The 23,759-nt window shown below is 43.8% G+C and overlaps 1 protein-coding gene across 1 annotated transcript in view; it reads right to left on the minus strand.

Annotated features, from left to right (window-relative positions):
- ryr2a (ryanodine receptor 2a (cardiac)) overlaps window positions 1-23,759 on the minus strand; it is a 139,548-nt gene that overhangs the window by 85,921 nt on the left and 29,868 nt on the right. Inside the window, exons 20-33 of the mRNA XM_056576687.1 lie at window positions 22,194-22,386; window positions 21,549-21,765; window positions 20,484-20,588; window positions 19,354-19,457; window positions 12,339-12,422; window positions 12,012-12,171; window positions 11,201-11,348; window positions 10,710-10,810; window positions 6,270-6,374; window positions 4,626-4,800; window positions 4,229-4,437; window positions 2,531-2,716; window positions 2,052-2,194; window positions 1,695-1,809 (exon numbers count right to left, since the gene is read on the minus strand). Of these exons, the coding sequence (XP_056432662.1) occupies window positions 1,695-1,809; window positions 2,052-2,194; window positions 2,531-2,716; window positions 4,229-4,437; window positions 4,626-4,800; window positions 6,270-6,374; window positions 10,710-10,810; window positions 11,201-11,348; window positions 12,012-12,171; window positions 12,339-12,422; window positions 19,354-19,457; window positions 20,484-20,588; window positions 21,549-21,765; window positions 22,194-22,386 (2,045 nt within the window). The remainder of the gene's footprint in view (window positions 1-1,694; window positions 1,810-2,051; window positions 2,195-2,530; window positions 2,717-4,228; window positions 4,438-4,625; window positions 4,801-6,269; window positions 6,375-10,709; window positions 10,811-11,200; window positions 11,349-12,011; window positions 12,172-12,338; window positions 12,423-19,353; window positions 19,458-20,483; window positions 20,589-21,548; window positions 21,766-22,193; window positions 22,387-23,759) is intronic.

The following is a 23,759-nucleotide window of genomic DNA, read 5'->3' on the forward strand; positions in this document are numbered from 1 at the left end:
GAGGGGCGACTGAGTCAAAGCTGAGGAAGAGAGCAGTATTGTAATGTTCCACCAGACCATCCACGGAGGTGTTAGGAGGGGGGGTGGCCAGGTGGGTCGCTAGGGTAGAAGACAACAGGGATGCGCACACCTGTTTGGTTTTCCGGAATGTGATTGTTCGTTTACTGGGCTGACTGGGTAGGGGCACAGGAACAGAGAATGAGATAGCAAGATGGTCAGATATAGCCAGGTCATCACATTGGAGATGACAGGGGGTGATTCCAGTGGGGCACACAAGGTCAAGGGTGTGCCCTTTGGTATGAGTTGGACCAAGCACATGTTGGGCAATACCAAAACAGTCCAATACTGACATAAAATCAGAAGCAAAGGGGCAGTTAGCTGAGTCCACATGGATGTTAAAGTCACCCAACAGAATGATAGATGGGTACGAAGGACAGATGGTGGCGAGCATCCCAGAAAGCTCTGACAAGAAGTGGGTGGAGGCTTTAAGAGGCCGGTAGATAAGCAGAACTTGAAGCTGCGTAACACCTGCCAGTGCGAAATGGAGACACTCAAATGAAGTGGAGCTAACTGGGAATTCTTTGACCTGTAAATTAGATCGGTGAATGACAGCTAGCCCACCACCACGGCCAAGTCTACGGGGTTATTGAATGTACACATAGTTTGGGGGAGTGGCTACAAAGTCCTGCTGGCTCTTCCATGTCTCTTTCACACATAGGAAGTTAAGCTTTTTATCCAAAATAATATCATAAAGGAGTAGGGCTTTGTTATTTAGTGAGTGAGTGTTCAGTAACATCAACAACAACAACAGAGCAGGGGACGTAGGTTAACGGCCCGTGGGCATGGTTTGTTTTGATGTCGTTGCCGCAGTGAAGCCTGACCGCGAGGCAGTTCGGAGAGCAGAGAGTGCTGTGTTTGAAAAGTTCAGCTGCAGAGTATTTGTAGAGAGTCATGGCGTGTTCGGCTTGGAGCACCTGGAAGCGTTAGCCTGCTAGCGCGGCGGCTAACTAAACAGAGAAAAAAGCGACAGCAGGAAAGAAGCAGTCTGGGTAAACCAGGTCAGTTCCAACACTGATGATCTGTGTCAGGCAGGGGTGTCCGCTGCCCTGAACACTCTTATTGGAGGTAGTCCACAGATCTTCTTTGGATAAATGGAGAGTAGTCGCAGATTACCCAGGCTGATGAGATGGTAACAGCGCAATCAAACTCGTACTACTGTGATTTACAAGTCACTGTGATGGCAAACTGTAGACCCGCGATTCAAAAATAGGAAGGCAAGTTTCGATTTTGAAATTAGGTCAGTTTGGAAAGCTAAGAAGCGGCGACATTCACGCCAGCATCCTCTCAGCCGTCCTGAGACATCCTGCGTGGGCTTAATGGCAATGATTCTATAACCCGACAAATCAGATTATACAAAATCTAAGTCGAGGATACCAAGTAATGCACACATACTTGCATACATGCAATCATACACACATCTTAATCATATGGGACTTTTATGAGTACTCATGTATTAAAAGACTAACACAGAATGTGTTAAGAAATAGCAATACACCAAATACAGAAGTAAACTGAATTTTTGGCACAAATTAAAGCATTGAATGGTATGCAAATGTAGGGGTAGAAAGAGAGACAAATAGCTGAAAATATATAAACATCAATATAGGTCAGATATTTAATTTAGTGTGCCTCACCGTAGAGGTTTGCATCGGAAACTCACAATCGTCCATATCACCGGCCACGGTCACCTCCTCTGAGAGCCGAGCAGAGCTGGAGCTGTTGTCTGGCTTGGCCCTCTTCAGCATCAACCTGGGGGTGAGAGCACAGTGAGACAGGACCCCCTAAAGTCCTCTTCATCAACCAGGGGGTGCGACCATGATTGAACAGGCCTTCAGCTCTAAGGAGCACTGACCCTTAGGGGATGAGTGGCCACAGCCACGCTAAGCTCTTAAGGAGCCTGTCGTGGCTGTTGAAAAGTAGGTTCACAAAGAAAGAGAAAATACATTAAAGATCTGTAAAGTAAGTGGCAGGATGGAAGATGGATGGAATACCGCTGTTTGAACTTGGAGGGTTTCTCCTGGTTGTGGTCTTTGTGGTTGTTGAACTCGTCCTTCTCACTGGGGACCCCCATGTGACCGTGAGAAGACTTGACCAGAACCTCAAAGTCAGCTACCGTCTCAAAGTCCTCGCACTCCTGCATAAAATACATCCAGAATTACATCTATCAATAAATCAATCAATACATTCAGAATTACACATTCCAATACATCAAATAAAGACATTAATAAATGCATTCGTAATGGAGGCTCTATTTCAGACCAGTACCAGTTCTCACACCCACCTACCCACCCACCCACCCACACACACACCCAAACACACACACACACCCAAACACACACACACACACACACACACACACACACACACACACACACACACACACACACACACACACACACACACACATGAATGATTCTCCTTCTTGGGGATTAACCCTAGGAGAAACAGTTGCAGTAGTATTTCGTATGACCTTCTTGGGTGGGAAGACGTAGGCTGGCGCGCCGCCGCCCAGAGAGGCGGAGAAGGTCTCAGCACACTCGATGGGCATGCTGAGGCGGTAGAAGGTGATGTCAGTGCTACTGTTCTGAGAGCCAAAGGACTTCTGGGTGACCTTCAGACATGGGTACGACTCCATCGTCCCGTCGATCCTGCTCACCTGGGGGTACACAACATCAAACACGCTTTGGTTCTCCCAATGTTCTCCTCATCGGCCCGTCATTGATTCCAGTATAATCAATAGTATCTTCCAGCTCATAGAGCTGAGTGTTCGCCTGGCCTTTCTAATGATGAGCTGGATCGCTCCATCCTGGGTGTCAATGTGCGTCGTGTTAGCCTGGCTATTGCCAGACCAAGATCAATCGTAGATTGCACATTGGTCTGGGGAAGCTGCTGTCATTTTCTTCTGCACAAGAGGCGTCATCAACAGACCTAGTTCAAATGACTCTGTATGCAATTGGCTGCTTGCCGTCGCTTCCCTGTCGTCGTTGTGTTAAACCAGTGAATAGTGCGCCAGGGGGAAAGCCAGCTTGGTGATTGTTTCCCGTAAAAACATATTGAAACTAGAAAGAAATGTATTGCTCTTCTCCAGACCCTTCTGCATGGCGAACTCAAATCGCAGGCAGAATGGGCGGGGCTATGCAGTCTAGCGTCCTGTGTCACAGACGAAACGTTTCAATACACGCTGCGTCACTGGAAAGGCCGTCCCGGTAGAGGGGGCGACTAGTGGTGAGTTTGAATTTAGCTTGTCTGGCAGTACAGGAGTCTCCACATCCCATTGTGTGTCAAACACATGCTAGTTACCCTACTGTTGTACCTAGGGTCTCTGATGAGAACTCTAGCCAGACCACCCTACAAGATAGGATTAAGCTGTAAGCTAACATGCTTGAATGACGATTCTGGCGCTTTCCAAGGAACTTATCGGCGGAAGGTACCTGCACTAGTGTTAAAGAAAATCAGCCAGTCTCGATAAATGCTTCTGAGGAATCTGTAAGGGGTGCATTCCATAGTTATTTCACTAATCAGATAACCTAGTTACAGAACAAGGGAAACTTGCTATTGGATTCATGCAATACTTTCTGTGTGAGGTCATCCTACCATGTCAAACTCAGTCAAATTCCCTATGGGACTACGACTGGTGTTCCACATATTCTGGTTTGTCACAGCCAGTGACCATGATTGAATCCCTTAAATTTTTCGCCACAACAAAAGCTGCTAGCCAAAGAGGCAGATCATGCATATGGTGCCGATCGATTTCTGGCACACCGTGTCCAAATGCCCTCTGTTTTTGTTCCCTTAACAGTTCCTCTACAGAGATCACACATAAGGGTCAGGGAACGAGGTCACATCTGAGCCAAACACAGATATTTTTTGATTCACCTGCTGATTAAAACCAGTAGGTGTCTGTAGCAGTAAGCATTAAACCAACACTTTGTAACCTTTTACACATGGCTGGCCCCCTCTGGCTTGCCCCAGACCCCCTACCTACCGGTATTCTGCCATGAGCCAAGGGTCCAGATGGTGCCAAAGGTGCATATTGGAATAGATATGCCGCAACATAAATATTCTTTCTCATCAGTGCATTTTGAGGGCTTTCGGGCACATAATAAGAATAAAACGAAGTGTCCATGTATCATTGTTTGCGCCACCACTTGCAGGGGGCTGGGCTCACCTCGACGTGCTCGTGGTTGTGCGGGACAGGGATGAACTGGGCCAGCCTCTTGCCCAGCCACATGGTGATGTCTCGGTTCATGTTGACGGCGAAGGGCTCGTAGCCCTCCTGCAGGCCACAGATGGTGAAGTACTTCAGGGTGCTTACGTCCTTGCCAAAATTCATCCTGCCCACCTGACAAACGCCCAGACTGCATACCGGGATGAACCCTTTCAAAATAAAATAAATCTTAGTATCTTAGTTCTATAGACTAAGACTGAAGTCCATGTTAATAACTAGTATGGAGAAGGTTGACTTGCATATCCAGCTAAGGAATGATCCCAACAGGGAGTAAGTAAATATTCTGCAAAATTGCAAAATTGTAAAAAACAAAACAATAGGAAGAGAGTCTGTTAACCTTCGTAGACTTCAAAATCCTTGAAGGCCAGCTCTGAGCCAGAGTCATCCAGCAGAACCTCTCCGTTAAGGGTGAACATCATGGTGCGTTCCCCGAGGTCCACCATGCAGCCCACCACGTCGGCCGGCTGCCAGGAGCGGCCAAAGTGTTCGTTCCCTTGGTGCCAACGCTGCGCCTGTGGAGAGAGGGAGACACGCCGATTTCTGATCATTCACCTCTAGAGTGTGTTTAAGCATCATGTTAGCGCTAGTTCTTGGCTTCACATAGACAGCCATGTTAACCCCCTTTTCACTGTTTGCATGTCTATACATTTCCCGCTGGGTGCGTCAGCTGGAGTTTCAATTAAAATATAAAGAATACTATATAAGAACTACTCCATCCAAACAAACAGGCAGAAAATCATAAGGAAGGACTGATTTCGTACATTTACATTGAGGACTTAAGCAGAGGCTTATATCCGAAGCAACTTAAAACCATTCATGCACACATTCACAGTCCCATGGTGGTGTTAACCCTGCAAGGCGACACCCTGTTCGTCAGGAGACATTCACTCAGGAAGGATGAACCAGGGATCGAACTAGAAACCATAATAAATAGTTAATAGAGTGTATATATTGAAGTACACATCATTAACATTAGAACTACATTATTGATCGTGCAATTGTCTAACAGATCCCAAGAACATAGAGATGGATTTTTATCGAAAATATATAATCATTAAAAGGTCCTGTACATAAGATATAAAAGTCATAATTTGAGCAGTTTGTTAGATATGTCTAAGCCTTCCGGCGGCTACTAATGAGAGGGATGCACTGTGCGAATATACGTTTTGAGATATTTTTTAAAATAAAAATAAAAACGGTTACCCTGCCCTTTAAAAATCATTATTTCTTTACATGGACATTTAAGAATCTTTTAAATCATTTTGTGAAATACTTTTTATTGTAATTATGTAAACCGGTTATGTTTTCCAAACAGGCTACTTACAGTAAATCACCATACACATAAGCACAATACCTTGACCATGATGTTTAGGAATAACGTAAAGCCTACAACACATTTATGTTAGTTATGTTATTGTGTATTAATGCTGTGGAGAATAAACAGTAGAAACTCAGTGTGTTGGTGTAGTACATTCTGAATGAGAAGTACAACAGACCCATTCATATTTCTGTATGAATTAAAGGAAAGGTTAAACCTACATTAGAATATATACACACAGGAGATAAAATAACGTTTTATTTGAGGAGAATCTAAACCCATGTTACGCTAACTCGAGCAATGGTTCAAAACCAACAGAAAACTAACAGGAAAACTCTAGTCTGGTAATGCATTGAATCAGGGGTAGCAAAATCCTTATATGTTACAGAGAATGTGTGTTGATTTGGGGTTTTACTTAGCAATAAATAAATGCGATTAAAGAATTTAATTAGAGTTTTTAATTATTTATTTTTATTTTGGTCACTCCGGTAGTAAAGTGATTGCTGTGTATTTAATGTGATGCAAAATGTAATGCCATAATTTGCACAGAATTTGTACACCTGTACAGAAATGTGATATGATTGCTGCAGTTGTAGCATAAATAGGAACTGTAATCAGCTACACGTCGCCAAAAGGGTTAATCTACTCCACAACAGAACTCACCTTAAAGCCATCAAATGCAAAGGCCTGTTCATCTGATCCGAGCTCCTGGTCCGGCAGACAGCCTGGCCGGGCCCATCCCACCCTGATCTCACCCGCAGTGTGGATCTGTGGGGGAGACAGCGCTTATCATTCACACGCCTCAAATTTATTTTCCTTTATGAGTAAAAGTTATTTTTAAATATGTCGAAACCAGCAAATAGGTGTTTTTTGGCTACCCTGCCATGAGTGAGCCATTTCTTCTATCCAGGAAACTTACAGTTCAAAATGTATCAATGAAACTGGACTTCATAATTACTCAACTGAGCCAATCAGAGCTGATTGAGGTATACCAATATTGGAGGTGTTCTGTAACTGCTGAGGGGGCAGGTATGACCATACATGGCTAATACCATCAAGGATCATCAAGATGACATGCAGGAGATGGAGGAGGAAAAGGAAAGTTGGTGTGGTATCTGAGGGACCTACCAACACATGGAAAGGGTCAAAGAGGAAAAGAGGTTAGCCACCTTGCACCTCTAAATGCCACTCAGTTGATGACTCGTGGTCAAGGGAGCCGGGCTCCAGGGAGGCACAGAGAGCTAAGGAGGAGCACATCAGTGGCCCAGATAGCACTCCTTAAGGGAGAGTCGGAAGAGGGGATGCGCACACCAGGTTACACACCAGAGTCAGAGGTCACTCTGAAGATTGTTTCAGATCAATGGACCGATAGGAGCAGAGGGACAGAGGTACAAGCAGTCTTCTACAAGTCTACTCCACCAGATTGATGCAGACCTGTGCAGGCATTCTCTGAAACATGGATTTTAGATGTTGTAATCAGAGCTGTGAGCCCTGGTCTTCACCTCGGACATGTTGGAGATAAAGAGTTTACCTCTGGAAACATTCCTCAGGGGACATTTCAAGGAGGAGAGCACATGTGTCTTTTTATCATGAGCTCAACTACATCTCAAAGGTCTGAGAAATACCTCATCCTTTCCTGTTTCAGGCCATCAAAGGGGGAGGAAGCTGACTACTACAGCTCAGAGCTCATTCAATGGAGGCTCCTCCAATCCACGAGACCAAAGAGAGACTCCATCAGATTCCAGGTGATCCTTGAACAACGAGGCTTGGAGGAAAATATACCTCCTACACACCTTCCTCAGAGCTTCTGAAGAGCAGCTGGAATCCGGGGCTCTGGGTGGTCTAGCTGTCAACCAAACAGAGATCCCTTTGAACTGGTTGGATTGAGGTGCATTTCAGAATCTGGATGGCTGGAGGCTCTCAAAGCCCCCCTTTAGGTACGATGAAAATGAAATTGGCTTTATCCCCTCTCTAAACATACATTTGAGTCCACACAGGTTCAAAAAACCTATTCATCCATTCCAAGGCCACTCCATGAAGAAGTGAAAGAATATCTTTAGGATCTACTAAACGCCGGCTGGATCCCCCAGGCCAGCTCTCCATGTTACTCTACAGTGGTCTACACTAAAACGGTTTCAGAGAATCCTAAAATGTCATTACGGGACCACAGTTGCCATAGTTGATGTCAAAGTACATGCAGCTACTATTAGAAAGAGACTGCATACGTTTGATTGGCAATCAAACTTATGTTAGCCAGAGAACACCTACAGAAAGACCAGGACTTCTGGAACAATGTGCTTCGGACAGATTAATCCACAGTAACAGAAGGCATGTTTTTAAGAGACTCATGCCAATTGTGAAGCATGGGGGTGTGAATGTCGTGGTTTGGGGCTGTTCTGCTGCAGCAGGGCCTGGCAAGCTGACCATCATAAAATTCACCATGAATTATTTATTGTATCAGAGGGTGGTTGAGGAACATGTTAGACCATCTGTCAGAAAATTTAAACTGAAGCAGATGTGGACAATGCAACATGACAATGACCCAAAACAATCCAGTAAATCTAACAAGAATTTGGCTCAAAAGAAGAAGTTGAGTTCTGGAATGGCCAAGTCAAACCCAAACAAACGCTCAAACATCACACAACTGAAAGATTTCTGCATGGAGGATTGGGATAAACTTTCTTCCATCTAAATGAAAAAAAAGAAATATTATCAGTTTTTTATTCCAATTCATCACCTTTATCTATATTTGTTGTTTAGAAGATCAAATATTGATATGTCGATAACTCTTAAAGAAAAAAAGAAATCCTGGGGTTTCCTTATGTTGACTGTATAAGTGTCCTAGAAGCTTTCACAGATTTTAACGTGGATGACAAACCCAACCGCTGTCAAGAGGTAGCTCCGCACATCCATATACACCACGGCTTTATAAAAAAGTATCCTGGGAACTTAACCCTCTCTCATACACGGAAAGACCGCTGGCATCTCTCAACCGCGCCTAATTTAGCAAGTAAAGACAAGCTTATGCTTTTTCTTTTCCATCAAAATATCCAATGTACTTAGAGGATTTATAATGATAAAATGGAGTTTCCAAACTTTTAATCCAAGTCTAAAAAGGTGGAGCAAATGGCAGTTTGCTGATAAAGTGGATTACGATAAGGGCGTTCGTTAGAGGTTGTTTCTCTGTTGAATAGTTTTAAATATCAACTTCACGGTTAAAGGCCCACTATGCCACCTTTTTAGCCAAAATTACATTAAGTATGCAGGTTGAGAGTTATGCTGATGGTTCTGCATCCATTTCTGGGTCGATTGGTGGGTGTGTCATTTTCCCATGTGGCCTCTACAGTGAAAAAGCGCATATGCAACTTGATGTGTTCGGACCGAGCGCTTCCGGATGTGACGCGGCGGAAGTATCCTCGAAAATGTAGTCAGATTGTAGTTTCGAAAATGCTTTACGGCACAGACACACACCCAAACATGGCACCGGCTAGATATAAACAGCCAGTTGCGAGGCAATTTGGCTTGATTTACCTTAATATAACAGGCTGTCATTGCGATGGTTCCATTATACATTTTTGTTCGATTGTTCGTTGTTTCAAGTCCCCCTTGCGCATCTTGGCGGAGAAAATGAATATGTTTCTGCCGGCGACCCGCCGCCCACTCTCGCGGGAGTCTCGGGTCTCGCGAAGTAACGAATTGCTTTGCGGCACAGACCCCTAAACACGGAACCGGCTCGATATAAACACAAGTAACTAAGGGATTGTTACATTCATCATAGATCAGCCGACTAAAAAGAGACGGAGAAACCCAATGTCGGAGGAACAGAAGAAGAGAAAGGGGAGACTGACCGACAGAGAGGCCAGACACGAGTAAACGTTGGGCAAGCTTTTCAGGAATAGCGTGAACTGAAAGAAAAAGAAGACTTCAAATCAGACTCCGACTTGGCCATGTTGCTTTTGAAATTGAAAGTACCCTTGGGTGAACTTTGTCCTCGTGGTATTCTTGATGTTGATAGTCTCTGTACAAATGTGTTTGCTCAACCATTTTGTTGTGAGCCCTGTAAAAATTGTTTTCTCGACCGTTTTGTTGTGAGCCCTGTATGTTTCTAGCTTGCTTGGTTGCAGCCATATAAACACCTTTGTTTCCATTGGTGTTTTGCTGTTCGTCTGTCTCGTCCCCCAGATACAGACTGAATCCCCGAATCCAGGTTCTTGTTTATTTAGATTATTATGTTAGCCAACACTCTCACACTGATTGTTCTGTTCAACCTAAGATAAAACAATTATAATCTAGGATATAAATTCTCCCAGTCAACTATAAAAAGGATGGCTTTATGTTTATTGCAATACAAATACACCATTTTAAAAATGTATAACCTTGCCTACACTTTATGAACATTTACTTCGGACATGGCTCCACGCATTCGCCGGCTTCTTTGAAAACAAATGCACATGGCTCGCGTAGAAGTGCATGGGGAAGGGTCGTCAACGAGTTGTTACGACAGTGTTGTAAAATATCTACTACGAAGCTGTAGAGGGCGCTGTGTAGAGAAATGTGCGTGCCAAAACCAAGAAAACAGCGAAGAAATTCCTGAAGTTGCATAGTGGGCCTTTAAGTACCGATCTGGGAAGTCCAACACTGATGCAGATAACAAGAGAACACCAGCTCAACCAGACACTTTCACCCACTCGTGTTTCCCCAGCTGCATCAGAAGACGGCAGAGTCAGGTGTTGAACGGGCGCTGGGCCTTTGTCAATACCAAGAATTAAAAGAACAGACTTCTCTCTGACAGAGGAGGGAAGACCACGCTTTACAACTTCACAAGGGAGTCCTCCATTAGAACCTCCCCATGCCATGCCTGTACAGTGGAGGACAGCCCAACCTCGTTTTATATACAATCTTTCTGAATAAATCTTTTTAAATGACGATGAACGATGGCAGAGGCAAGACCACGTCATACGTGTCACTGTACCGTGCACCCTATAGAAATACGCACTAGAAGTAGCACTTTGCTCTTTGGCGGAATCAGAACACCAAAGCCCCTTTCACAAATGACCTTGGTAATAGACGGAGGGAGGGCTGCAATGGAAAACCTCCTCTTACCTCAAGCTCAAAGTACCATTTGCCGGCGCTGACACTGTAAGTCTTTTCTGCTCGGAAGACACGAAAGCGCTCGGCTGAAACGTTGTCGAGGTCCGCCCGGGCTGAGGGGACGACAGTCATTTGAGAGTCAACAACGTTATTGGTCATATGGAGAGTAAAGGCATTTAATGAGTCTATCTTTCGGATCTACATGTTAGGGAATGCAATACGTAAAATAACCTTTAACCATTTAACTGTAATACAAAATACAATATAATATGTCGATTTTGGTGAATCCGATCAAAATATCGTAGACTGCATTTCAAACTTTAAGGAAGTGCAAAGTAGACAGGTGTGCGGGAGGGGCTATTCAGACGATGCCCATAAATCCTGGGCCGTTTTAAGACTGGGTTCATCAGCTGACTTTTAGATGTTTAATAAAATACTGTAAAGAAACGTCTATGTTATGGTGATATGAAGTGAATAGGTCCTGGTCTGGTGACGGAGCCTACCGTGGTCCTGATCCGGGGCCTCCAGGTTGTACCCGTATCCCAGCAGGGTGCGAACCGCCTCTCTCAGGCTGTCCTTGTTGGACTTCTTGGTCCTCTCGTCCAGCAGGGCGTAGGGCACCAGGCGAGGGTTACGGCGGTTCTTCACGTCCTGAGGACCCAATGGAGAGCAGGCAACATTTGCTGCTTTTTCCACAGACCAGAGGCGAGGTAAATAACCTCATGGTAGTCTGAGGGACATTTGTTATAGTACACATGCATAATCAATGATTAGCATTGGCATATGGTCAAAAGATATGAAACACATTTCCAGCACTGTTGGGAGAGCTCTGATCCCAACTAATAAGGAGGCAAAGGGCTATGGCCAAATACATGAAAATAGCAGGTGATGGATTATAGATTATACACACACACAGACATATATACATATATACATCCAAACAGCCCCCCCTGTTTAACATGTATAACAGTTCACTCATTGAAAACCAAACTCTTACGTTAACTCTGATAATCCTCTGACAAACTCAGCTTGTTAGTTGAGTGACAGCAGGCCTCCACTGCCAAACCACAAGCCCAGCTTATGCAAAGCATAATGCAAATTTATTGTACGAATCCTAGCCCTTGAAATCTATAATTTAATATGATTTGTTGCATGGAGATACCTACATATCTTTTCAATCCAGTCTTTTTGAAGTTTTAATCTAGATACATTTGTCACAAATTCCAAAATGGTTGCAGAATCTAGATGTTATACTTGTGTATAAAGAGCCATTGTGTGTAGACTATGTGTAAACATTATGAAAAAAGATCCTACCTGTTGAATGCCATAAGTCCAGCCTTGGCCTATGCGATCTCGGGCCCAGACGTTGTGTGCGTTCTCTGCCAGTTTGTCCACCATGGCCTCCTGGGCAGATGCCAGTTTGACGTGGCTCAAGTCCAGGGGAGCCGGCTTATAGCTGCTGGTCAACTCATAGCTGCACAGAAACGCTCGGTTCATTCAAAATCATCATCAGGAAAATCATGATCATGAACAATATTATTGTATATTCATATGCTGTTCTAGATAAGAGGATTTATTTTTTTTCTGACAAGTTGATTTCCAATACTTTGTCTTGATGTCCTTCAGAGAAGGAGGACTTACCTAGGGGAAAGCTTCAGGCTGTGGACCTTCTCTATGGCGTGTTCATCGGCCAGGCCAACGTGACAGCCTAGGGCCAGGAGGGTTCTGGAACGCAAACACACCATATCCATTATTATACCAACGCACGTTTGATTGTAGCATGTGATTATGTGGGATGTCTTTTTTACTTAACTTCAAATTACATAGCTTTTATGTAAAATATTTACAGAATCATCCCTTTTTTTAAGGAAAACCAAACCTTAAAACAGCTTGGATGAAAAATGATCTTGTGGGCTGGATGGTTGAAATTGAAATGCTGTTTTTTAAGATAAGCATTTTTATTGCAATTTTGATTAACAAATACAAAGCACTGTACTCATTTAAACAATACATTATATTTTACACCTGTATATGATGCTTGTATAGAGATGGCTTCCTAAAGTATAAAAGAGTTAAGATATTAGACAGAGTCAAAACATTTATACTGGGAATTCTGTTTGGAGACCTCTGTACTTCTTGTTCACATATACTGTTTGTGTATTTAATTTGAACACTCTCATGTGTTCACGTTTGGAGTGGTTGATTTTAGAGTTATTTCCCAATTCAGTTTCATATCAAATAATAATAGTATTTTTAAAAAAAGGGAAATATTTGTTCTGCAAAATGAACAAAATTATTTGCCATTGGTTTAGTTATTATACTCCAAAACTGTAGGAGGATATAATGCCCGGAAATAAATACGAAAAGAAACATGACAATAGTGTTGCTAATGAGATACATCTTTCTAGGCTACTATATAATAGCCGGCCTGTCGCACCAGTTACTCAAGTTGGTCAGTGCGCATGGGCCAAGCAGCCTGCAGCTCACACACACACAGCACGCGCGAACGCACACATACACTGCACGCACGCACGAACAAACGTGCGCGCTGACGCAGACGTTTCAAGGCAAAGGCAGTGCAGGACACCGCTTACACACACCGCAAACACGGACGCAGACACATGCACGCCAAGCAGCCTGTAGCTGACACACAGCACGTGCGAACGCACACATACATTGCGCGCACGCACGCACATACTCACCGCATACACACACAAACATCAATATGAATAGCGCTGACGCAGACATTTCAATACAACGCAGCGCAGGACTATGGCGAGTGGATAGTGCCAAACCTAAGGACTGTTTTAACGGCGTCGCCATCGACAAACTCTCCCAGGTAAGACGTGCTGTCTAGAGACTAGAGAAATTGCGATAAAAGAAGTGAAGAGACAATTTCTCACATCGACAAGCAATGGCAAGGTCCTTCAATTTGTCACATAAAATCGTTAAATTCAAACACGCGCCGACCGGCATATCAACGCACAAGTTAGTCACGTGATCTTAAAGAGCCAGCGTCCCTATAACACACAACGAAAACATGTAAATATAACAGTATGGTGAATTATGTCTATAGAGTCCACTACAAGACTACACTTTGTTGCTCAAATGTAATATTACTCTTCTCCTTGAGCCTCCCGAAATGTCTTTACACTTTGTTGCGCCCCTCCCCCCTGCGGACTGTTTTAGTTGTTTTATTTTTCTTATGTTTTTGTGTGTATGCTATGTGTGACTGTAGGCTACTGCTGCCTGTCTTGGCCAGGAAACTTGAAGTGATGTTTAATCTAAATGATGATTATCATTTTCATCTTACTAATAGTAGTTGCCATGCATCTTAAAATGTCAATGCACTTTTCATCCCTGAATAACGGTAAAAGCTATTGAATAATTGATTTGCATGCATAGTATACTACACTTTCCATTGAACAATTAGCCCCATTACCCATACATTTACTCATTTTATAACGTAATCAAATGCTCACACACTAGCTGCTTTCAGACACATGTGCAAGTCCTGATATTCTCCTGCTATTCTCCTGATGGGCTGTATGTCTGAACAACATATCCTGACATTTGTACCCCGAAAATTTCCTGAATGATACTACCCCTGAGGTAGTATTTTTTCAGTAGGAAATTTAAATGGTGAACGCCAGAAGATAGGTCTTATCATAACCCCAAAAGTAAACATCATACAATCAATTACAATAGATGAGTTCACAGCTGCATGTGTATAGATAATATATTTTTTATTATTATTACGGACAACAGTCAGCTGAACATTATAGGGTCCCGTCCCTCCACTCCATGTTTTCTCAGTTAAACACAGAAATCAACTACATTTTTTCAAATGTTAGTTATATGTGAAATGAAGCAAAAAACTACGCTCCCTTTCTTCGGTCACGCAGTCGTTCGCGACACCTTTCTTCTTTGTCGTTTCTTTTATTTGTCTCTAACTCGGCAACGGGAAATATGATGCATCATTTTAGCAAGATTTAAGATTATCGCGATGAGTTCTGCCCGTTCTGCCTCCATTTTGTCTATGGTCAAATCAAAACAAACTACAATGACAGCGGCCACACTTATCCCGCCTCTTGCAAACTCAGACCCTACGTGATATCCCACCCTTGCAAGCCCACCCCCCTTAACCCCCCATTGATTCTACTGATGTCTAAACGACATCAATGTCCGCATATAAAGCATCAAGTGTGCTCGACCACAGGGTCGAATCTCCTGATATACAAATGCAGCAAAAATGTGTGAAAACTTATGCTTGCCTCATAATGTAAGGAGGAAATGATTGTGCTTGCTTCATTACATAATAGGTGAACCAAAATGTTGTAATACGTTGTAACATTATAGGCAAAATGTTATTAATTATGCGATTAGAAATTTGTTACATTATCGACTGGGGTTCCCACATTATTGCTATGGGTTTAATTACAACTAGAGGCTGAACTCTAAACTCTAGTGATACTAATAGTGTGTTGCTTTACAACCACACTAATAATAATAACACACATGATAACAATAGTGTGTTGCTCTACAACCACACTCATAATAATAAAACACATGATTACAATAGTGTGTTGCTTACAACCATACTAATAAGCCGCAAGATAGCAATAGTGTGTTGCATTAAGCCCACACTATTTCTAATGCCAAATGTATTTGCATGCAGCACCAATGGAGCATGTAAGATTAGCTTGGCAACATGGGTAGATCCATTCGTCATAGCAGACAGCAGTTGATTTTGTGCTGTGTTTTATAGGAGCCCTCATGAAGGAGCCTTAACCCTAACCCTCAAACATACGAGACAGACTAAATCACAAAAATAAAGAACATCTAGAAAACCAAAGGATAAAGGAGAGAGAGCATGAGTACTATGAGCTGTCTAACTGGGTTCCTCATTTTTCCCACTACCAAGTCCCACTTACTGGCTTCAATACTCTGACATCGTTAGTATTAAGGCGTGAATTGATTGCCAAGCCAAATGCGCTTTCCCAAGCACACCATTTTGTCCTTTTTAATCAAACCCTGAGACTGTTGAACCACTGGTACGGGTCGGTTGGCATTTGTAAATGCGGCTGTGCTAACCAAAATAACAGGTCAGTGAGTACAGTTCTCACTTGCAGTGAGAATGCAATGCAACCTTATTGCAGGAACTAAACCAAAACCTCATAAATTATTGGTAACTGCTTCTGCAGGCATTTGATGATATGTACAGAACTAAATATTTCATAAACAAAAGCCATGTCTTCAGCGTTCGTTGCAATATATTTTCTAGTGACACAATATGGATTGGAAGCAGGTACTCTTAAAATTTAATCATGATAATCAAACAAAGTAGAAACATAGTTTTAAAAAATAAAATTACAACACGGTAAAACTGACAGGACTATACAATATAAAAAAGATGGCCTATACACTTCAGAAACGAGACAAAACACTGCCATGGAGATGTCCCTTGAGTTTTGCTTGACTTCTGGGGTGATCAAATGTGTTGAATAAAGACATCAAACATATATGTAGCAATGTAATTAAACTTTTTGGATGCATAATAATTTCATAACATTTCTGACCAATAAAAATGACTCCTGCGATAACGCTGCTCTTTCGTACGCGGCCATCAGCAAGAGAACCACCAGTACCAATTTAAGATTCAGACCAACCAAACCATGGTTTTTATTGGGCCCTAAGACTAGTTCATTCGGTTTTGGATACCCAGTACACCCTAATCTACAGACCTTCCCGGTCTTCTAAGGTTTAACCAGGGGCGTTTATCATTCCAAAGAAATCCATGCCATAATCGAACGACCTGCTACAAATATTTGGGGAAGATATTAATGGGCAGTGGCTGTAGCTTTGGCCAGTGCAAACCTCTAGTTATACATAGGGTATTTGTTATAACTGAGGCTTTGGGGCTTGTATAGAAGAGAGTTCTCCCAGTAATGACTCCCCCATACATAATACATGGTTGAGGGTCAGGAGACCATCTCCTCGGCATAAGTCTATAAATCAGCAGTCCATCAATTTGTGCATGGGGCTTTAGCGGATGGAGGCTTCTTGAAACCACTATAACCTGTCATCTGCGCATCGATTCATTCTGCTTAGGAGCGACAGAGAAAAAAAATAAAATAATCTGTTTTCATGTCAAAATTGAGTTCAAGTCAACTTTGAACAACATAAAAGAGGAAATTGGTTGTGCTGAAGCCTTTTCTCCATTTGCCATTTATTTATATTTTTAAGTTGTTGGGCGATACTTTGAAGGCATATTAAATTACATGTCACTTTCCTGCTCTGAATACTGCCACAGGAGGGCAAGATACGGCCAACTGCTCAGTTTCTTTGTCCAAGTCCTCTTTATGCTTGAAAAATATAAAGGCCAGTTATGGAGAATATTTAAATAAATTAAAATAATTTAAATAGGCTGGATGAAAGCTCTGCAACATTATTAGATAACACTAGTGAACACACATTGTATGAAGCCCTTTAGATCCTTGAACTGCAGTAAATCAAAGTGTCAAATAGCTTGCGTGTGTTCCAATGTTTAGCATACACATCAATGTGGTCAATCAATTTACTAAAGACATACTCCAAGGGGTTCTATTTATTCAAGTCTGAATGTTTAAAGTGATAGAAATCCACAAATGCAGTGAATAGAAGTGAGAAACTTTCTGAGCATTCTAATGGTCTGTAATGGACAAGATTCAGAAAATAAAGGTAAACAAACACTCATAGCCTTGCTCAAGTGAGAGCTCCAGTGTAAATAATTCTTAATTTAACAATAATTATGAATAATTTGGTAATTCAACTAACAAAAAAAAAAGGTTATGATCAATATGTTGCTCCAAGAGAAAATGAGAAGAAAAATTCATCCAAAACGGGAGTGTTGGCCTACAATCTTTGGTTTCAATGTGGAGCATTATCCATGGAGGAGCAGACAAAGGACGGCCCCTTCTGGGGATCAGGACACGCACGCCGGTCCTCCGCCATCCTCAATGTAAGCATAGCTGGGAACATCAGGGAAAACTTTATAGATCGCTAATCAGGCACTTTGTGTTCTTGAAATCGTCGATTTTCCGATGTAAAGATTTAATATTCCTCCAATGCGTGACGGGTTCAAGAAAATCAATGCAGGACTCTCCGTTGCCTAAGTGCACAACAATGTCCATTTGGCGTAGAGCTTGCTCTGTTGTGCCTCAGAAGGGCCTCAGGGCAAAAACACTTGCTATTTTAGAGGCAATTCTATCAAAAGCAATAGCTGTATGCAAGTCTTTTCTCAGTAAACTTGCTCTTTTTCAAGCAACAAGCTTGAGCTGCATTGGACGGGCCTCAAGTCTGTTTCTGGAATAAAGGCAGATTTGGTTGGCATGGATTTCAGACACGAACAGTTTACCTACGGACAGGGGCGCCGCTAGGGATTTTGGGCCCCATGAAAAGAATAGTATAATAATTTCTGTATTATAATTTCATCATCATTAGGGGCCTCTCCGGGCCCCCCTCCATCATGGGCCCCTAGAATCCGTCTCCTTTACCCCCCCTTTTCGGCGCCCCTGCCTACGGACCCCACCTGTACTTGTAGATCCAACCCCCACCAAGCCACCAAACAGATCATCTTACTTGAACTTGCCGGCCGCTTGTCAACTCTCACCGGTGTACTACATTGCCCCCTCCAATGTGAGAGACACCCCTTTAGCGTAGCACCCTCACACACAGCAGGGATAGCTTTTCTAGGCTGCGACTCAAAGCTTTTGGGAGTAGCTGACACCAGGCTTAACGTTGAGGAGTAACATCCTCAATGACGGTAATATCACTTTACCTAAAAAATAACAACTGTTAAAGCTCTATTTATCAAGTTTACAAAAATAGTTAGCTTGACTGCAGAGCCTACCTACTAAGCTGCCATCTCCGTTAGTCATGTGGCACCCAAGACCACGTTAAGGGCAGAGACAAGGTGCTCACGCTCAGGGTATGCCAGGTCAGAGGTCGGCCATGCGCCGGCTCCTCCAGAAACGTTCAGGGACTTCACCTGAGAGAGTGGACGATAGCGCTGCGCTTCTTGGCAACTTGTGATCAACAAAAGATCAACCCGGTGATTTTTCCACCTGCTACTCCATTATAAATCCCCTTTTAAAGTACTGTCACATACTTTTGGTTTGCTTCAAGAGTCACTGTGTGAGACACTGTAGTGGTCCGGTGTTTCACGAGGCAAATCTCTCTCACACTGTGAGCGGCTTCAGACACTCCAACTACCTCTAACTCTAGCTCAGATAAGAGAGTCACCATGACGGAGACAGCTGCAGCAGTGTTAACTAGTTAACTAGTTGATTGCATAGCGTGGTTTATGGCGGTAATGGACTTGAGTGACTTGTTTTCAGCATACCAAAAGTCAGCCAATCTTTTTTTATATGGTGAACTATAACAATGTAACAGGTGGAAATATCTCCACATTGATATAGTTTTGTTTATCACCAGTGGCCAAGTTGCCCAGCGTTATCATTCATCTTTCTCCAGGAGGATGAGCTGTGCATCAGGCCCTTCTTAGTCCGGACACGAGTAGCTAAGCACCTTATCTCTGTCGCTACAACAGCAGCAGAAGGCTCCTGCAGACGGCCTGGTTTCACAGCGTTATCCTGTGGTGGGAGCAGGGCCTTACTTTAGGGTCTCCAGAGACATCTGCAGGTTGTAGCTGCGCTCCTGCTCGGGCAGCTTGGAGAACTCCACTAGGCACGGGTGCTGCCGCTTGTTATCATCCCGCACCTGAAGCAACAGGAAACAGACATTACAACCGACATGTAGATTCAGTTAGCTTTTCGTCACCATTAAAGGAAAACTAAACCTTGAAACAACTTTTTTTAGATGATGTCATGATGCAGTGTGTTACTCAGTGATGTAGTGTCTTACAGAGCAGAGTTATGGATTGATCCTGGTCGAAACAGCGACTAAACCCGCTGCTAGACTAAGCATGGAAGCGTTGCGTATCTTCTAACCATGTGAATAAGCTCTCACTTGTCTTCAATGAGGGCTGCTGCACTGAGCCCGTCTGACACGCAGAGACCAACGTACCATGCCAGCAAAATGCTCAAAGAGAAATTAGGTCTGTTGTGGTGATTCAGCAGCTGTTTCAATGTTTAAACAAGTCCAACCAAAAGCTCTACATCATAACCACGGGTTGGTAACTAATCACATAATTAACATGAACAGAGCAGGATGCCCTGTTTTCTCCTTTCCTGGCGTCCCCCACAGTAGAGCCCGGGTGAATTCTCTCTGGGTGAATAGCGCTACTCCTACCGGGCAATTTCATCAAGACTTTGTTCAATGTTCAAACCACTCATTAGCTTTGTGATATTTGGAAGTAGGTCTACTCTAGTTCTACGGAAGCTGTGTGTCTTCGAGACATCCGCCCTGTAGTATAGAAGAGCCGAGGGGCCGTCCAGCAGGTGGCGCTAGTGCAACACTTGTGGACTGAGAGGAGATCCCTTATTTCAGAACCTTTCCAGTTTCCAGAAATCCTTCAAAAAAGGAGCTGGTTTGAAAACAAAGTAATTGTTACTGATGCTTCTGGCCGAGCAGATAGCAAGGAGAACAACACCTGAACACCAATACAGCCCCGCCCCTAAATGGACATAAAATCCATCACAAGATGGACAGAAGGCTTCTTTAGATTATGCAAGGGACAAGCTCAAACTGGTTGCTGGGTTTTCTTTAAACAATTTATAAAACACGTTTAAGTAATTAAATCAAATCATTAAATGAATATAACATTTTCGTTTCCCCCCGCCTCACCACTCCGTAGGTCCAGCCCAGTTGGATCTTGTTCATGACCCAAAGTTCATGGATGTTCTCTGCCAGCTTCTCCCTGATCCTCTCCAGATGGGGTGGTAGGACAATCTTCACACACACACACACACACACACACACACACACACACACACACACACACACACACACACACACACACACACACACACACACACACACACACACACACACACACACACACACACACACGTGTGGATGGTGAAGATCCGTCTGAGCAGTGAATTATTTAATGTCTATGTCCGAGTGAGGGTTTGGCTTACCCGACATAACACTACATTGTGTGGTGCATTTCATAAACAACATCGCTTATTATCTCATAATGGTTACACTCATAATGGTTACACACACTGGTACTAAAAAGGAAAGTTGCCGTGGGTCGCACCTCATAATGTTTTGAATTCCAGCTAAAACAGTGTGTTCACTGGCTCTTTAAGCCACTGTAGTTCACATTTCAGAGTTGTAAACAGAGCTAGCAGAAAAGAGTAGGAGAGCAGGATTTCTCAAATAAGTCGCCCGAGATACGTCCCGACCCTCTCTGCTCCCTCCCTCCCTCTCAGCTCCCTCCCTCCCTCTCTGCTCCCTCCCTCCCTCCCTCCCTCCCTCCCTCCCTCCCTCCCTCCCTCCCTCCCTCCCTCCACACCATTGGCTGGAGCTGCACTCACACACCAATGGTTGGTTGAGACAACACAGTCTCACAAGAATCAATGAATAAAAAAGATATGTAGCCCATATATATATATATAAATACATATTTACCTTTATTTATCTATTTATTTATTATAGTGATTCAGTGAGGCCACCACGGATTTTGAGTTAAGCGTCTGTGGTCCTTTCACGGATTCCTGTGAGACCAGGTTGGTTGAGATATAACGCCATATAACGTGTGGGAGAAGGTGAATGAAAGGCAGGGTTGATTTCCCTGAACCAATCATGGAGGAGATGATTGGTAGATGCTATGGCTACAGCTAACGTACTCAAATGAACGCTCCTGAATTGTGCCTATGTCCCATTTAAACTCTGAGAACATACCTGGCTGGTGTCCACAGGTGTGGGAGTGAAGGCAGCCTGAGAGAGTGTGAGAGTGGGTCCCAGGAGGTCTCGGGTCCCGGCCAGATCCTGCTTGTACTCCTGGCTGTGTTCCACCCTGAGCTTCTCCCTGGGCAGCACGGCCTCGTAGCACGGGGCGTAGCCCGGCGGCGGAAGGAACTTAAACTCTCCGTGACGTCCTCCAAACAGGAAACGCACCCTGGAGAGGAGAGGAGAGGAGAGGGGAGGAGGAGGAGAGGAGGAGAGGCGAGGAGAGAGGAGAGGAGGAGAGAGGAAGATAAGAGAGGAGAGGAGGAGCGGAGACGAGAGGAGAAGAGGAGAGGAGGAGAGAGGAGAGGAGAGGAGGAGAGAGGAGGTTAGGAAGAGAGGAGAGGAGGAGAGAGGAGGTTAGGAAGAGAGGGGAGGAGGAGAGAGCAGAGGGGAGGAGAGGAAAGGAAAGGAGAGAAGAAGAGGGGAGAGAGGAGAGGGGAGGGGGGTGAGGAGAGGGGGGGAGAGGAGAGGATGGGTAGGGAGGAGTGGGGAAGAGGACAGGACATGAGGGCTTGGGAGAGTTTTGAACTTTTAGCATAAAACTGAGTATACAAAAATAAGGTGACAGAACTCTTCGATGGTCTTAGAACAACTTACTTAATCCCAGCAGAGAAGCTGACGACAGGGAAAAACAGTCCGTCACAGTTGAAGTTCTCGAACATGCCCTGCACCGGCTGACCGTTGATCCTGAAGGAAATGCTGGGCGAGTTGAGATCCAGACAACAGCTGACCACATCCTCCACCGTCAGCATGTGTTGGTTGGGAGAACTCACTGTCCGTGCGATACACCCTGTCCATTCATATACAACATAGAGACAAACTCAGCCGCATTCTATGTAGTGAAGCAGATAAGCTTGTATATGGAAGGTATTATGAATTTTATGACTTAAGCATGAAACTTTCTCCAGTGTTTCTATAAACCATGAAGTTTAATTTCAAGCGTGGAGCCATTACAGATTTTAACTCTGGGACTTGGCAGTAGGAGAAGATACTTCAGGCTGTCAAATTACGCAATCAATCAATTATGGTTTCTGTTTAAGCTCTTATTACAGAGATCGCAACGAACTGTTGCAAATTCTGATTTAATAAAGTAAAACATGGAAAACTGAGGGAATCCCCACGCCTCAACTAGTAAGTGTTCATTGGGATATCCAACGTGCATGCACAGGTGGAGTACCTTACACCAACAAAGTCCCCTGTGACTTAGGCAATGTATTCCACAAGTCCCTGGAGTATAGGGCACACCCACCTAGGATACGATTCCTTAAGAACCTTCTTGCCAAGATACCGAGTGGCGTTGATCTCTGGTAACAACAACCGGGGTTACATTCCTAACTTGTTCTATTAATCCTTCCTGAACACTGAGTCAGTAAATGAGGACCTGGATGACTTGTTCAAGAGGTCACAGGAGGCCAGACCCCCTTAACGTTTGCGGAGGTGTCGGTCAGACAACCACAGGATTACCTGAAGCCGCGTTCACCCTGCACACGTAGCTGCACTGAAGTCCGCTAAGGGAACACCTCTCAGAGGTAGTCAAACTCTAAGTGGAGGGCTACCTCATACCAACAGCTTTGAGAGGTTAGTGGTACTTGTAAGCTTGGACAATAAATTCAACAATTCAGTTGATGAGCCTCTAATTGGACTACGCTCATTCTTTAGTGACTCTAGCAGTCTTGTCAAGGTAGGACGTCAGGGCCAGGACAGGGCCCAATAAGGGTGGGGCTCTCTCCTGCCTGCTGTCCTGTAGGACACTTGAATACTAGCAAACAAAAAGGCTGGTTCACATCACCAGCAGATCTCTCAAGTAGGGATTTCGGAGTTGCCCTCGTGCCTTCACTGCATGAATCTTAATACAACTGGTAAGGCACATATGTCTGGTTCTCCTCCCTGTGAATCGAACCAACTGGAAAAAACAAACTACTGTCAGGTCACAGGCAGGTAAAAGTGACTCTGGCCTATCAGGGACCACACCAAGAGCTTTAACTGATGGGCTGCCTAACAGTTCTCGAAATCTCTTTCTTATTTAACCCTGAAGAGACTAATTAATCCTCCACCTCAAATTTTTTACCAGAGTAAAATCATGCACAGACTTTTTTCAAAGTTTGTATGCGTGTGGGAGCACAATACACTCAAAATAACACCCCAAATCCAAGGAAAAGTGTT

Source organism: Gadus chalcogrammus, chromosome 18 (assembly GCF_026213295.1).
Source record: "Gadus chalcogrammus isolate NIFS_2021 chromosome 18, NIFS_Gcha_1.0, whole genome shotgun sequence".
Classification (NCBI taxonomy): Eukaryota; Metazoa; Chordata; class Actinopteri; order Gadiformes; family Gadidae; genus Gadus; species Gadus chalcogrammus.